Here is a 15845-nt window from a genome sequence, read left to right on the forward strand (position 1 = left end):
TCATGTGTCGCTGCAGGACCACGTTCCTGGCTTCAGCGGCATGAAGCAGCGGGCAGACCCAAAGAGACCACTGAGGGTGTGCATATGCTCGGGAGGACCCCACATCCTGGGCCTCCAGCCCTGCCCGTGACCACTGGGGCCACATGCTTCCTGTTCCCCTTCCGCCCCTCCCCATCTTCAGCCTTCCCCCCACCGGCAGGCACCAAGCGTCAGCAGTTGGTAGCAGGCACATGACTGCAGGCATTTGCATTCGACCACCAGTGTGACTGTCACATTGCAGATTAGATAAGCTGCAGTTGCATTCACGGTTGTCCAAGCAGAGCTGCACACAAAAAGCAAATAAGACTGAGGATAGAAACCACGCTTCACAGAGGGGGCAGGCTGCGTCTGGAGCGGGGAGTGTGTCTTGGCACAGGAGGATGGGAAATGTTAGTACAGGTGTATCTTTATTCCTCTGTGTCACTGTCATAGAAACCAGCTCTGGACTCCATGTAGGAAATGTGTGCGGCTCATGCCCTGCGAGCCTTGACCTCTGGAGGCTGGGCGCATCACGTGCTGGGTGTCATAGGAGCCCCTGTTCAGTGCTCTGTCTTCATCTTTCACAAGCCCGACTGCGTGACTTTCTCTGAAGCAGTGCAGGAGGGTGTGTCATGAAAGCACATGCCCGGACTTTCCAAATGAATCTTCTGCCTTCCTAGTTCCTTTTGCCTGGTGAAAATTTAAATTTGAGTCAAGGACTGTATCCTCATCAGTATTCTAGTCTATGACTCTACAAAGTACTCCAAAATCCTCTAATAATCAAAACAGAGGTCAGGTCTCATCAGTGATTTTCAAGTATGAATTGAAACGTCAATAACAGCTGCATTATTTAAAGAGAATATTCTTGAGAAATCCCCTGGTGGTCCAGTGGTTAGGACTCAGCGCTTTCATGGAGAGGGCTCCGGGTTCAGTCCTTGGTTGGGGAACTCAGCTCCCTCAAGCTGCACCATACCTCCAAAAAAAATAATGGTAATAATAAAACAAAGAGAATGGTTTTTTAAAAATAATTTTATTTATTATGTTTTTGGCTGTGCTGGGTCTTTGATGCTATGCAGGCTTTTCTCTGGTTGCGACAAGTAGGGGCTACTCTTTAGTTGCAGAGCAGTTTAAGTAAGGGCTCCCCAGCGAGCATGTGTGGGGAGCCTGGTACACTTGCTGGTGGTGTGTTCACACTGCCTTTCCCTCTTCACCCAGAGAACGGAGGACCTCCCTGCGAAAGTGCCGGCCAAAAGCTGCCTAGGAGGTGGCCCTGCTGCTCATGGCCCTTCAGGGGGATCTTTACCACATGCCAAGGAGCAGCTTCCCAAGTACCAGGTAAAGCCGCCCCTGCGAGCGCAATAGCCCGAGGGCTGAAGTCACTTACTGTCATTTCCCCTTGGGGATCACGGTGCAATAGGAGACTGCAGATCCAAGAATGTGTCTCAGGTGTTCTAGGTCGGTGCTGTGCTCACACTTTGGCTTTTATCTCTCCATAAGGACTAGAGGAAAGTGGAGCAGGGGGCATCCAGGGTAACACAGACCAAATGAGGGAGGAATTGCAGAGGAGCCGACCCCTCCTGTTTTGCGTGTTTGGTTGTCAGAACCGGGCTAGTGCACGTGTTTTCTAGTTTGTCAGAAGAGTTCTGAGGAGTCTGGGGATGCGGGTGGACATCCTGAGAAAATTGCTCTTGCCAGTAGGAGGAAGAAAATTTCTTATAGATGGAAAGGCAAGACCTAAGTTGAGTGTGAAGAATAGAGGTTTGGTAGCATTTTTATGTTGTCTCTGTGTGTGTGTGTGTGTAAGTAAGCAGAGGATAAGGGTTATTGCAGGATATTGGCCAACCAGGCATAAGGGAAGTTGTTTCATAAATATGACTTGCAGAAGGGTACTACTTGTGGAGCATATGTCAGTTTTTATTTTTGTTTTTCTAGTCATGTGAGTTTTTCTACTGTGTTGCTAGAACAGCAAATCCAGGGAAGGTACCAGCAGCCACAGGCATATAGAACGTTGTTCTCTTCCCAGCCAGGATGGTTGCACGTGTCCACCCATGTGCGACAGAATCCCAGGTCTCAGAGCAGTGTGTGTGTGTGGTTACAACAGTGCAGAGTAAATTAGCAGTGAGTTGAGAATCACTGTTCGCATGTGGACCTTGAGCTTCAAGAGAAAGCAGATTAAGAAATGGAGGTGGTGGGTCGAAGTTATTAATGAAGAACGTGTCAGTTCTGTCTGCGTGTAGAGAGAAGGGGTTGGTAGGAGCCTATTAAATTAGATGGATTCATTTCTGTTTCTCTTTCCTTCTGTGCAAATATGTGTAAGTAGGTGTCTGTGTGTGTCCTTCTGTGTGTGAATATATATGTGTATGTGTGTGGATTTTGAGTTAAAAGAAGGGAGTGTTAAGGGTGATGCCACGTTTTTGCTTGAGTAGAAAGTGAAGCAGCCAAGAATCTAGCTAGTGGCCCGAGTCACGGGAGGTCGTGGTTTGGTTTTGGTCAGGCCATGTGGGTGCTTCTGGTTTGGTTGACACTCACATCCACATTTGCAGTAGGAGCTGAGCATCTTTTATTCAAATGCATCCACTCACATACCATCATATTTCACAATATATAGATTTTTATGCCATGTGAGTAAAGGCATTTGGCTGCTGGCTTCCAGAGCCCCAGGCAAGTCGGGGTCCAGAGATGAAGGTGTGGGGGTTCCCACATGTCGGGAAGAGCCAGAATCGCAGCAGTGGTTATGGACATGGGCAGTGATGGGGGGCCCTCTAAGGATCAGTTCTGTCCAGGGGATGAGTCGGGAAAGCAGATATTTAAGAAGAGAGCAATTAGCACTTCAGGTACTGTGAGACATTTAATAACACAAACTGGGAGGTGCCCACTGGATTTCACAGAAGGTGAGGCCCTCCCTAGAGCTGTGTGAATAGTTGTGGGGGGAGGCAGTGCTGTCCACCCTCCGTGCTGGCAAAAGGGATGTGAAAGACTGGGCAGAGCTAAGGGTTCATATATTTTAAAAATACTTTTTGTAAAACTTTAGGGGGATCAGACTGTCTATCATCTCTTGGACCTCACCTGCCCCAAAGGCTCATTTTGTTCAGCAGCATTAATTTTGGTTGGATAACCCTGGACTGTGTTTCTTTCCAGCATGTGTTCTTAGTAGCAAGAGAGCAGTCACCCTGTCTATTCCATCACCTAATCTTTCTACTTAGCCTTTGTAAATGGAGATGAGGAAAACCTTTGTGTCTCATAAAAAAGATTAAAAATGAGCTTCAGTAAAATGCTTGGGTCCTGTGTGAAGATATCATGTGTAAAGAAGAAATCATGAACATTAGTGATTATTTGGGGAAAAAAGTAGGCAATCACCCATTTTTACAATCACTAAGGTTGTAAAGCTATCAGATGCTGCTTTGAGAAACAGGTCTAATTACCAACAAGCTGAACATTATTCTCTGTCACACCGTGCATGATGCTGTGGTGGTTCCTTTCACGTCGGATAGTACACACGGCCCGCCTCTGATGTCAACATGCTTGGGGAGATGATGTTTGGCTCAGTTGCCATGAGCTACCAAGGCTCCACCCTGAAGATTCACTATATACGGTGAGTTCTGGCACTGCCACCACGTGTGAAACTTAGCATGGGGATGTTGACTCTTAATTCAAACGTGCTTAAAAAAAATTTACATAGTTAAACACTAGACTGTCATCTGATATTGTTAGCACTTGTTATTTTTTATACATCTTTAACAGTTAAAATAGATGTTTCCTACATAGCTCTGACCTTGAATCAGCTTAGCAGAACAAAATCCTAAGCTTTAACTAAGTACTGTAAGTGAAAAATGCATACCAAAGTCTTCTGACTATCTGCCAGGTTAATAGTAGCAACACTTTCTGTCAGAATTATTCAAATATTTTAAGTCTTTCAAAATCTCATCAATTTTCCATTATGAGATTAAAATTTTAGTCATGACTTTTTCCTTTTACTGAGGTACATTTTTTTCTTATTTTTTAAAAAGTCATTGAATGAATGCCAAGTTTATTTTTGTTTCCAGGGAATGGTGTCTAGAATAAAGCTTCTGCAAAAAACTAAATGCAACTCCATTAAAGAATATGTCCGTTTTCTGCATGTCAGAACAGAATTTAGCTTGCTTGAGGCACAAGCTATATGATTTATGAAAGAAAGCCTTTTCCGATCCTGCACGTCTAACCTTCTGTCTGTTCTTCCTGTGCCATGTGGCAGATGAAAAATGTAACCTGAGAGAAAACAAACTTCTACTTTGAAAGATTCCGGCTAAGCGAAGTTTGTTCATCTGAAATACTTGCTCCCAAGGAAAACGGCCCCCAGAAATGTCTCCGTTTCTCTTCTGGGGTTTTAACATCCTTGGGATTTTAAAATGATAAAATTAGAAAAAAGAAATCTTGGCACCCCACTGATACAGGGATTTGAAAAATACATGTCTCATTCTTTGTCAAATAAAATACAGAAATGAATAAAAGCTTCAGAAAAAGTAGAAATAAAAGCAAGCAGACAAAACATCTCTCCCTACTCTGTTCTTTTGTCTGTTCCTGCAGTTCTCCTCCGCAGCTGATGGTTAGTAAAGTCTTCTCGGCCAGGATGGGCAGTTTCTGTGGGAGTACAAACAAGTAAGTGTGGAGCATCCCCCCACCCCACTGTTGCAAGCCGCTGCTTCTGGGGTGTCCCTCACTCCCCACTGTTGCAAGCCGCTGCTTCTGGGGTGTCCCTCACACCCCACTGTTCCAAGTGGCTGTTTCTGGGGTGTCCCCCTCCACCCGCCACTGTTCCAAGTGGCTGTTTCTGGATGGAGTCACTCCTTGTGACTCTTTTTTGAGATGAGAGTTAGGACAAGTCCACATTAACACAGGGTTTTCAAGGTGGCCGTTGTCCAGTACACAGTGAGTGTGAAAAGGCCCTGGACCTTATCAGTTGGCCTTGAAGACAGATCTGTCTATATTTATATTTGGGGTCTCTACCTGTTACTCTGTTCCTACTGACAGACCCCAAGTTTTGATTTCCTGCAAAATGAAATGTGAAGGGGAAAAAAGGAGGGGCCACAGTAATGAGCTATGGTATCCCCGATATTATTTTATCTTCAAGTCTTATCGGGACTTTTCCCTGGTGGTCCAGTGGTTAAGATTTTGCCTCCAATGCAGGGCGTGCAGGTTCAATCCCTGGTCAGGGAGTTGGGACCCCACATGCCTCATGGCCAAAAAAACAAAAACATTGTGCAAAAGCAGTGTTGTAACAAATTCAATAAAGACTTTAAAAAGGGCCCACATTAAAAAAAAAATCTTAAAGCCTTGTTTGTTAGTTTCCTCATTTATTTATTTCTAAAGGGATGAGGCACAGGGTGAGCTTGCCAGGCTGAGAGGCCCCTGAATGGCAGGAAAGGTTGTCCGTGCTCCCTGTCTGAGCCATCTGTGCCACCTCCGCGGTTGGTAGGGACTCGGGTCAGGTGTGTTTTGATTTTTGCTTCTGAGTTCCTCCTCCAACTCTTAATTTTGCTCTTCTATGTAGACTAAGAATATTTCAGCATCTAACTTAACTCTTACTTGGCACTTTTGTTCATGTATTTTGAATTTTCCAAGCAGAAATATTTTATATCCTTCTTTTTTTTTGAATGAAATAACAAAACATTTGTTATACTTGGGTAAGTTTGAAAGAAATGTTTTTTATAAATTAAAGGGGTGTTCTTTGGGGTCAGATAAAGGCTGTTTTTTTTTTTTTTTTTTTTTTTTACAGTCTTCAGAAATTAAAAGTATGTTCCTCTGCAAATTTGGGTGCTTTTGAGTAAGTCTGCTTACTTTTCAGTCCAGTTAAAGAATTTATATTTCTGAGCATTTTAAGACTGGATTGTCAGGACTTAAGCATAGGAGTTAATGTTTCTTTTTCTGTAAGATATTCTTTTTCAGATCTTTGCTACTACCTGAATATTTATTATACTAACTCCAAAAAAATATTGAGCTCAGGTTTAAGTAAAAATGACTTTTGCCTCATTATGTTATTTTATCCTCAAAATCTTTTTTATTTCACTTCTTACTAAATACAATAAATTATTAAAATCTGCTTTTCTCACACCTATGTTGTTGCGTTAGTCACTCAGTCATATCTGAGTCTTTATGACCCCAAGGATTGTAGCCCATTAGGCTCATCTGTCCATAGAATTCTCCAGGCAGGAATACTGGAGTGGGTTGCCATTCCCTTCTCCAGGGTGTCTTCCCAATCCAGGGATAGATCCTGGGTCTTTTGCATTGCAGACAGATTCTTTACCATCTGAGCCACCAGGGAAGCCCTCTCACATGTTTATTTATGAGTAATTCTAACTTTTTAGAAGTTGTGGAATCAGACTCCTGTAAAAATCATAATTTCCATTATATGGTCCTCCTGAAAGAGGCTGCCGAATTTCTCATGGATGTTAACTAAGAGTTAAAATGAATTTCATTTTGAAGGTTTATGTAAAATTACCCTTGAAATAAATAGCATTAGCCTTGGTCTTAATCACCAAAACAAGATTTTAGAGTTTCTTATTCCCCGTTATATAATGTGAAATTGTATATTTGGATTGTAAATGTTTGGAATGTGTCATTTAGTTTTATAGGTTGAACTACCTCCCAGAACCTTTCTTGTCGTCTAACAAATTCCCCTGAAGATTAATTCCCTCTAGTATATGTGAAACTTTATTAATTTATAAAGAAAAATCTGACCAACTGGTGGATTGTCTTGTACCTGAGAGTCTGTTAGCAAGCAGCTGTATTCATCTCTTGATGTTTCTCTCCTGTCTCTCCCTTCCATCCCCTTCTGGACTTAGCTTGCAAGACAGCTTCGAATACATCAACCAAGATCCTAACCTGGGGAAACTGAACACAAATCAGAATAACCTGGGTCCCTGTCGGACCGGAAGTAACCTAGGTAAACTCCACCGCGTAGACGGGTCTTGCTTTCTGGGCCCCCCTGCTGCGGGTGTGCGTTTTGCTTTCTTTTGAGTTTGCGGTGTTGTTTTGTTCTGGCAGTATCTTTAATCTGTGTTTATTTCTGTGTGTACCTTGTCCGCCCCCGTGTTGTCTCCGCCGCAGGTGCGCTGCAGGGATGCGGCGGCAAGCTGCCCCCAGGGGCGGCCGAGGGAGGACCTCTCCGGCTCAGCCGCAGTGCCTCTTTCTTTGCAGGTTTGTGTGGAATGCTGAGCACGGTGTGACCTGCACACATTAATAAATCCTGGGCAGGTTCTTGGAAACAAATCCTGTTTGGCACCTCTAGAAATCCAAGGGGCTCTTAAGATAATTAGTTCCAAATGCTGCCAAGTTCCCCATGTTCTGAAACTTCCACCCATGAACCCTTATTGTAAAAGTCTCCCTTAATACCCCAGTGTAAGCTGATTTTGATCCAAAATGAGCCCTTCATATTTCTAAGAGGATAATGTCTTCTGATCTTCCTTGGCCTCTTCTGCTGCTGTGAACTGTCTCTCTTTACTGTGGCATCTTTAGTCCACTTTTCACCTGCATCCTTAGCTGCACAGTCTCTTTAAAAGTCACTCTAACAACAGCATGGAAGACCAGCCTCACTCACTTTCTCTCTCTTTCTGGCACTTAAGTAGCTCAAATGCATTTTCCAGCTTCTTTACAGGTGTGATTGTCTCCGCCTCTCTGGGTAGGTACACTCTGAGCAGAACCTGGTCTTCTAGCTGAGGCTGTCTGCTATCTGCTGTAGGCTGGCATGATTAACAAGTGTGGAAGTCTTCACTGCTAACTTTAAAGGTTGTGTTTATGGCAAATGGTATGCTTCATTCCATTTTTCTTTGTAGCCCAGAATATGCTAAGCACCCTAGTTAACTGACAGACGCTCTCCTACCTACTTCAGAGTGAGGAGAACATGTTTGTTTATACACTGTCCTTAAAATTGTGAAAATAAACATGCTTCACAAAAGAGCTGGCAAATATAACACTGAGGCAGGGCAACCTTGTGCACTGTAAAGCTATCTGTCGCCACGTGTCAGCTGCCTTCTAGCTCAATAAGGAGACAGTTAAGAGCGATCTGAAGCATTCCTAGAAGTCTGTAATCCTTTACAGTGTTTTCTTTTTTTTGTTAAATTTTTTTGGAGTATTGTTGCTTTACAATGTAGTGCTCGTTTTTACTGTTCAGCAAAGTGAAGCAGCTTTACGTGTACATATATCACCTCTTTTCTGGATTCCCTTCCCGTTTAGGTCACCACAGAGCACTGAGCAGAGTGCCTAGTGTATACAGTAGGTTCTCATTAGTTATCTATTTTACTACTGATACTATGTATAAAATAGAGCATCTTCTAAGCAAGTCTACAATAATTCTGAATCTAGGTATGTATGGAAAAGAGGTGGAGGAAAAAATAATTGAAGATAAATATGTGTTTTCTATCTTCCAAGAGAATGGGTTATAAAACAGAGAAACATTTTTCAAATTTATGAACTGGTTTTCACGTAGTTCTCTAGCTTGCCTATGGTTGTTACTAAAACTGATTATAAAACATTTTGAAGTTTCTTAATATTTTGAAATACCTTCTAATATGGTGAAAACACTTAAATACTATTTAAAATCTACTAATGAGGAAAATGCCTCAAAGTATCTACTGCAGGATGCGGTTCATTGTATCAAGTGCCCACATAGTTTATGGTTCAGTTAGAGGTGAGTATCAGAAAAGTCTCTGGGCTGCAGTAGGGACAGGCACCTGATCCTGCCTCCTCCCCCTGCTCCTCTCTCCTCCTCTCCCCTCCTCCTCCCTCTTCTCCCCCCGACTCTCCTCCTCTCCTCTCTTTTCCTCCCCCTCTTTTCTCCTGCTCCCCCCCACCCCCCCCACCTCCTGTCTCCTCTTCCCTTCTCTCTTCCTCACCCTTTCTCCTCCTGCCCTCCTCCCCCCTACTCTCCTCTTCCCCCTCCTCCTCCCCCGTCTCCTCCCCCCTACTCTCCTCCTCCTCCCTCTCCTTCCCCCTACTCTCCTCTTCCCCCCTCCTCCTCCCCGTCTCCTCCCCACTACTCTCCTCCTCCCCCTCTCCTCCTCCCCTGTCTCCTCCCCCCTACTCTCCTCTTTCCCCTCTCCTCCTCCCCCCTCTCCTCCCCACTACTCTCTTCCTCCCCCTCTCCTCCTCCCCCGTCTCCTCCCCACTACTCTCCTCCTCCCCCTCTCCTCCTCCCCCCTCTCCTCCCCACTACTCTCTTCCTCCCCCTCTCCTCCTCCCCCCTCTCCTCCCCACTACTCTCCTCCTCCCCTCCTCCCCTGTCTCCTCCCCACTACTCTCCTCCTCCCCCCTACTCTCCTCTTCCCCCTCTCTTCCTCCCCACTACTCTCCTCCTCCCCCTCTCCTCCTCCCCCGTCTCCTCCCCACTACTCTTCTCTTCCCCCGTCTCCCCCCCCACTCTCCTCTTCCCCCTCTCTTCCTCCCCCCTCTCCTCCCCCCTACTCTCCCCTTCCCCCTCTCGTCCTCCCCCCTCTCGTCCTCCCCGCTCTCCTCTCCCCTACTCTCCTCTTCCCCCTCTCCTCCTCCCCCCTCCTCCTCCCCCCTACTCTCCTCTTCCCCTCCTCCTCCTCCCCCTCTCCTCCCCCTACTTTCCTCTTCCCCCCTCCTCCTCCCCTGTCTCCTCCCCCCTACTCTCCTCTTCCCCCTCTCCACCTCCCCCCTCCTCCCCCCTACTCTCCTCTTCCCCTCCTCCTCCTCCCCCTCTCCTCCCCCTACTTTCCTCTTCCCCCCTCCTCCTCCCCTGTCTCCTCCCCCCTACTCCCCTCTTCCCTCTCTCCTTCTCCCCTTCTCCTCTTCCTCCCCCATCTCCATCTTTGCTGCTCTGAATTCTGCCTTCTTGTTCCTCTCTATGTACGCTCACGCTGGTCCTCACTAGCCACCATAGAACGAGCGCGGTTGATTTGAATGGCTGGGTGACCAGGTTTCCTTGCCTCCCACAGCACACAGCACCCCGGTTGATATGCCGAGCAGAGGACAGAACGAAGACAGGGACAGCGGCATCGCTCGGTCAGGTATGTGTGCTTCTCCTCCTGTTTGGCCTCGCCCGTGGGGTGAGCACTCTGAGCTCTGGGCCTTCAGGGGCAGTGTGCAAGCGTGATGTGTGCACCAGGATGAGCCCTGGCGCTGAACGCACACTGAGAAATGTCCCTCTAAGAAGAGAGACGCCTCTCTGAGCCAGTGGTCGCTGCTTGCTGAGTGCTGAGGATCAGATCAGGGGAGGGCCAGTGTCTGTGGGTGTCACTCTGACCGTGACCGTGGCAGGGCTGCCTGCTACCCTTTCACTCCTTCTGTCCTGCAGACGTACTGCTCTAGATTTTATCTCCGGTGCCTTTTCTCCTTGTGTCAGGCTGTTACTGACCAGGGTTCTTGACCTCCTTAATCAGTAGAAATTGACAAGAGACCAGACACAGAATTCAGACAAGGCTTTATTAGGCCCCTGCTGCAGCAGAGGGTAGCGAGATCAAGTAACAGGTGCCCTAGCTTACTCCTGGAGAGGAGAGAGGAGTGAGCTGAGCTGGTTCCTTTCATGGGGTGAGGGTAGGAGTGCAGCCAGGGATCAGGCTGGAGGGATGGTTTAGGTGGTCTCCCCACCCCTTAGGTGGTGGTATGTGCAGAGGGCATGCACAGTACCCTGCTTTTACTCCCAACACTCTGCTTTTGTTCCTGGATCTTCAGAAGTTACAGTTAGATTTTTTGGTCTTTTTGTGTCTTTTGTCCATAACTTGCCCCAACTGCACATGCAGGCAGTTACTTTTAGCCTCTTCTAATTTCTTTGAATCCGTTGAGACATTTGTCCAGGCCCAGGCCTTACAGCAGAGGTCCTGGGTCGCAGCCTGTCTCAAAGCCTTAAACTTTGCCGAGACTACTTTTAAGAGATCTTGGTTTCTGCTCTTATACCTGATACTGCTGTTGATTTTGATTTGTGGTTCAGATCAGAGATCCTTGCAGTGAAAGAAAGGTGGTGTGTGAATGATGTGGAATTGGAGGGTTCAGGGGTGTGTATGCTGTGCCCACAGCAAACTCGGGGCACCTACTGTGGCCGGTTGGCGCTCATTGTGCTGAGTCTAGGCTGGGCTTGCCTTAAGTCATTTCTGTTTCCCTCCGGTCCCTTCCATGTGGTGCCAAGCCCTTCACTCTGCTCGGGATCGCTCTGCTTCCAGGTTCACTGCCAGGTGAGATGGAATTTGTGAGTCCACCTGTTTGGTTAATATATGTCACGTGATGAAAAGTACACAACATTCCGTGTATGATTGGTTTCAGTGAGCTGATTCACTTTGGGTTCCCTGATCCCATCTTAGGTAAACTTGGTCAGAGGTGTAACTGCCATTAGTTAGACCTGTGTTGTTTTCATTTGTAGCAGTTTTTACATAAACGTAAAACCTGGGATACACCGCTTGTGGAGTGGTAAGAGGATCATCTGACTCTGTGTTCCACGGGGCCTGGGATGATCTCCATCCATACGGGGCGCGATCAGCATCCACCCTGCAGGAAGGTCTTTGAGTCACATCCATCCAGCAGCCACTGGAGGCTGAGAGTGTGCGGTGTGGTGGCCTTGGTGTCCCAGAGTCCAGCCCCGGAGCCTCTCCAGTCAGGCCTGGCTGGGGCTGGCTCTGCCTTGGTTGAGTCTCCAGGCCAAAAGGAGCGGGAAGCACAGTAGGAGCAAGGCCATGCTCCATCCCAGTTGCTGCCTTAGCAGCTCATAGAACTTGGTGTATTTGTCTTTATGTGGTGACCACCCAGGTGGCACTAGTGGTAAAGAACCCACCTGCCAATGCAGGAGATGTAAATGACACGGGTTCAGTCCCTGGTCAGGAAGATAACCTGGAGGAGGGCATGGCAACCCGCTGCAGTATTCTTGCCTGGAGAATCCCATGGACAGAGGAGCTTGGACAGTCCATAGGGTCCCAAAGAGTTGGACACAACTGAGGCGACTTAGCACGTATGCGTGCACACCTTTGTGTAGTGAACACTCTTTGCCCAAACATGACCAGTATTTGACCGAGTCCTGCTCTGAGCCCTGAGGTCACAGGGTTCCCACTGTAACTTTCTCTTACGTGTCTGTTTCTGCTCCCTCTTGTTCCAGAAAAGACTAGAGAGACTGGGGGGAGTTGGTGCCAACAGTAAGCTGGCACCTTAGGCGGAAGTTTGGGTGTTCCTGGGCAGCTTCTCGGTTTATCATGTGTTTGGTGTGAAGGTTCACGTTGCGCACCTCAGAATACCCCTAGGTTTGGTAGTCCTCTGACTCTAAATCACTCCTTAGATGAGTCTGTTTTGGCCTCAGAGAAGCAGGAACGTTGAGGGGCTGAATGTGCATTGAAGTGACAGGTCCATAGCAGCTGCATCTGGGCATTTTCTCGGGAGGAGGAGGCAGATGTGAACCTGGTGCAAACGTGAACTCTGACTGCCCTGGTGATTCAGCTCGTGAACCAGGCACCTCTCCTTTGAGGGTCCCAGCCTCCTGTTGCGGGGATGCCAGACGTGGGGCTGGAGGGGCCTTCTGCTTTCCTTCCTTCTGGGAGCCGCTTCGAAGTCACCAGGATGGGTCTCCCTCCACTGAGGCCTCTTTTGCTCCCCAGGCCTCTACTCCTCGTCACCCACACCATGTGGGACCACGTATGCGTCCTGAAGCAGAGCGGGGACTCCCACTGTTTGACCTCAATCAGCAGGAGAAGACGTGGAAAATTAATGACAATTGTTTTTTCTTTTTCCCTTAATTTGTAACTTCCTGTCTTACTAGTTGAGAGATGGGGAAAATATTGTTAAATAGACTTCTATTTTTTAGAACAGTTGTAGATTTGCAGAGCAGTTGAGATGATAGTAGGGAGCATCAATGTACCTTGCACAAGCCTCCCTGTTAGTAACATCTTGGTTAATAAGGTGGCGTGTTTATTAATAGTTGTCATGTCCACTTGGCTCCACTCCACTCTGGCAGTTTCTCAGACTTTGTTTTGGCGACCTTGATGGTTTCAAGAACTAGTGGTCAGGTATTGTGTAGAATGTCAGTTGTTAGAATTTGTTTGATGTTACTCACGTGACTAGACTGGGGTTCTGGGTTTTAGGAAGAAGGGTCACAGAGGTAGAAAGTCATTTTTGAAAAATATTTTTTTGGCTGTGCCGGCAGTTAGTTGCGGCACTCGGGATCTTTGATCTTGGTTGCTTTGTGTTCTGTGTGTATCCGTGGCTCTGTACATACTGCTGTCTGTGTTGCCTGCACCTGTGTTTAGTTAAATGTGAGTTGGTGCTGGTTTCTCTGCTGCCCGTTATTCATGAGCACAGGGACCATCCCACCCTCCCCACCTGGCTTATCTGCATGCCACCCTCCGACAGCGAGATACCGGGCTCCCCTGCCTGCCCTGCATTTAGGTGACGGATTCACTGCAGGCCACACACACCAGCGTCTGCCCTCCTTGGGAAACGCCTTTGTACACTGGAGTGCAGTGCTCGTATGCAGCTCCTCTGACCTTCAGTCTCACAGATGTCCACTCACATCTAAGGTTTCCGAGGCCGACACCTTGGGAACGTGGGGAATATCTGCAGCTGCACGTGCCAGGCAGCAGAAGCTCCGAGATCACAGCAGACACCGGCTCACCCTCATGATGAACTGGCTTTCTGACAGCTGCCCCAAACTCTGAACATCACACATCACACCGGAAGGAAAAAAAGCCTCTTTTTTTTTCTTTTTAAGTCATCCTCCATAGAGAGGAGCCTGATCTGGGATGAGGAGTCTGAGAGGACTGGGTGCAGTTCCCCGGCAGAAAGTCACCAGGGGTCTGCGCGCCCCCTGCAGGCCGATGTCACAGGAGGGGCGGGTCTGGACTCTGACCACATGCTCCTTGTGCAGTGTGCCCTGGGAACGCAAAGCGCCGTCTGGGTTTCAACTCCGGGAGGGCCCTCTGTTGTTGGAGAACTCACTCATTCCGCTAGTTATCACAGTTGGGCCAGCTTGGCACAGTTGAGGTTAAGAGGAGGGCTTGGAAGGACAGCGCTGATTCGGGCTTGACCATCTATACTGCGGCTTGGACGGAGCTCAGGTTCTTCAGTTCTTTGTGCTTCTTGTATTTCAGGCCAGACCCTTGGCGTGCTCCAAGAATAGACATTTCTCTTCACAAATCTGTCAGTTCTTTCACATTAGGTCTTTCCTTTCTAGACTTGTATTCATCTATACCTGTTTAAGAAAAATTAGAATCAACAAGTAATGCACACTGCAGCCAAAACTACAAGAGATCTAAGAATATTTCTGAGAAAAGATGTGTGATACTGTCAGGGAGAAATTTTTAAATCGTTGTTAGAGGAATGCATATATATTATCTGGAGAGAGAGAGAGATCGAGTTCCACAAATAAATATGCAAATTCAGTGTAATTTCAATTAAAATCCCTTGTGAAGTTGGGCAAAATCACTTTCATTTGTGTGGAAGAGCAAAGGACCAAGAAAATGTTTATGCTTTCCAAAATCCTTGGTAGATTTCGTTCTTAGAGTTCAGACTATGGCTAAAAAGACATGGGAAAGTTAAATAACTTGGCATATAAATATAGAGTGAGTAGTTCACCAGGGCTAGGCTAGAATTTATATCCTAGATGAGGGATTAAAATGTAAGGTATTTTTGGTCAAATATTTTTCATGCTAAAGAGAAGTGAGCTATGAAGCCATGAAAGGACAGCGGCAAACCTAAAAGCTCATGACCAAGTGAACGAAGGCAGTCGGGAAAGGCTGATGTGATGGTGTGCTGTGTGAGAATCCCCGTGTGATGTCGTGGAAATGACAGAGCCATGGAGACAGTAAAGGGACGGTGGTTGTCAGGGCTTGGGCGGGGGTAGATGGGGGAGGACAGTGAAGCTAGGATTGTGGTGCTGTAGTGGTGGGCGCGTGTCATTATTTGTCCAGACGGCATGGAATGTGTACCCAGGAGTGAACCCCCCTGAAGCCATGGACTCTGGGCGGTCAGTCATAGCAGACGTGCCCTCTGGTGGGGATGCTGCTCTTGGGGAAGGCTGTGCATGAGAGGAGCAGCGGGTACGTGGGGAACCTCTGCACCTTCCACTCCCATTTTGTGGTGAACCTGAAGCTTCTCTAAAAATGAAGTCTATTTTTCTTTTCTTTTTCTTGCTTTTTTCGGCCACACTGTGTGACATGTGGGAATTTAGATCCCTGACCAGGGATGGCATCCATGTTCCCTGCAATGGGAGCATGGGGACTTAACCTATGGACCACTAGGGAAGTCCCCTGAAGACTATTTTTAAAAATTGGTATATTTTGAAATCCTGATGGGAAGAACATTGTCTTTTTATTCAGCGGGTTTTAAAGAAATTTTATTAAAACTGAAAAGTTACCTGTGGTGCTTTTGAGGGACCCTATGTAGTCTTAAAGTAATTCTTTGGTTTGGGAGCGAAAATGTGTTAATCAGAATTTGATTTGCCAATTAACTTGTTTGGTTTATTAAAAAAGACATCTTCCTATCAGACAATAATTGACCTTTTAAGTGCTTCAACTCTTTTCTGTGATTAGAAGCACAACTGCTGAACTTTAAAGAACTTTATATTTTTCAAGTGTTTAATAAGCAGAAACTCTTAAGAGAAGTATCATTAGTGTTACAGTCAACAAAAGCTGTTGTTGTGTACTGTTTTAGATGTAGTACCCTCTGTATCAAATTGAGAGAAAGGGTTTGTTCTCAGAGCCACACTTCTGCCATCACCATAACCATCACCACCACCATCATGACCACCACCGCCACCATCACCACCAGTACCATCACCACCACCACCACCATCATCACCACTGCCATCATCACGACCACCACCACTATCATTACCACAACCATCACTACCATCATCACCA

General features: G+C 46.8%; 1 protein-coding gene across 5 annotated transcripts in view; it reads left to right on the forward strand.

The window, feature by feature from the left end:
• Window positions 1–15845, forward strand: part of FNIP2 (folliculin interacting protein 2) — a 123928-nt gene that overhangs the window by 62164 nt on the left and 45919 nt on the right. For 3 of the 5 annotated variants that reach the window (XM_065903842.1, XM_065903841.1, XM_065903840.1), the window contains 6 exons: window positions 1234–1353; window positions 3510–3610; window positions 4582–4653; window positions 6837–6937; window positions 7102–7191; window positions 9951–10022. In XM_065903842.1, coding sequence (XP_065759914.1) covers window positions 1234–1353; window positions 3510–3610; window positions 4582–4653; window positions 6837–6937; window positions 7102–7191; window positions 9951–10022 — 556 coding nt within the window. The remainder of the gene's footprint in view (window positions 1–1233; window positions 1354–3509; window positions 3611–4581; window positions 4654–6836; window positions 6938–7101; window positions 7192–9950; window positions 10023–15845) is intronic. The other 2 variants (XM_065903844.1, XM_065903843.1) reach the window with 1 other exon arrangement.

Source organism: Muntiacus reevesi, chromosome 13, assembly GCF_963930625.1.
Source record: "Muntiacus reevesi chromosome 13, mMunRee1.1, whole genome shotgun sequence".
Lineage (NCBI taxonomy): Eukaryota > Metazoa > Chordata > Mammalia > Artiodactyla > Cervidae > Muntiacus > Muntiacus reevesi.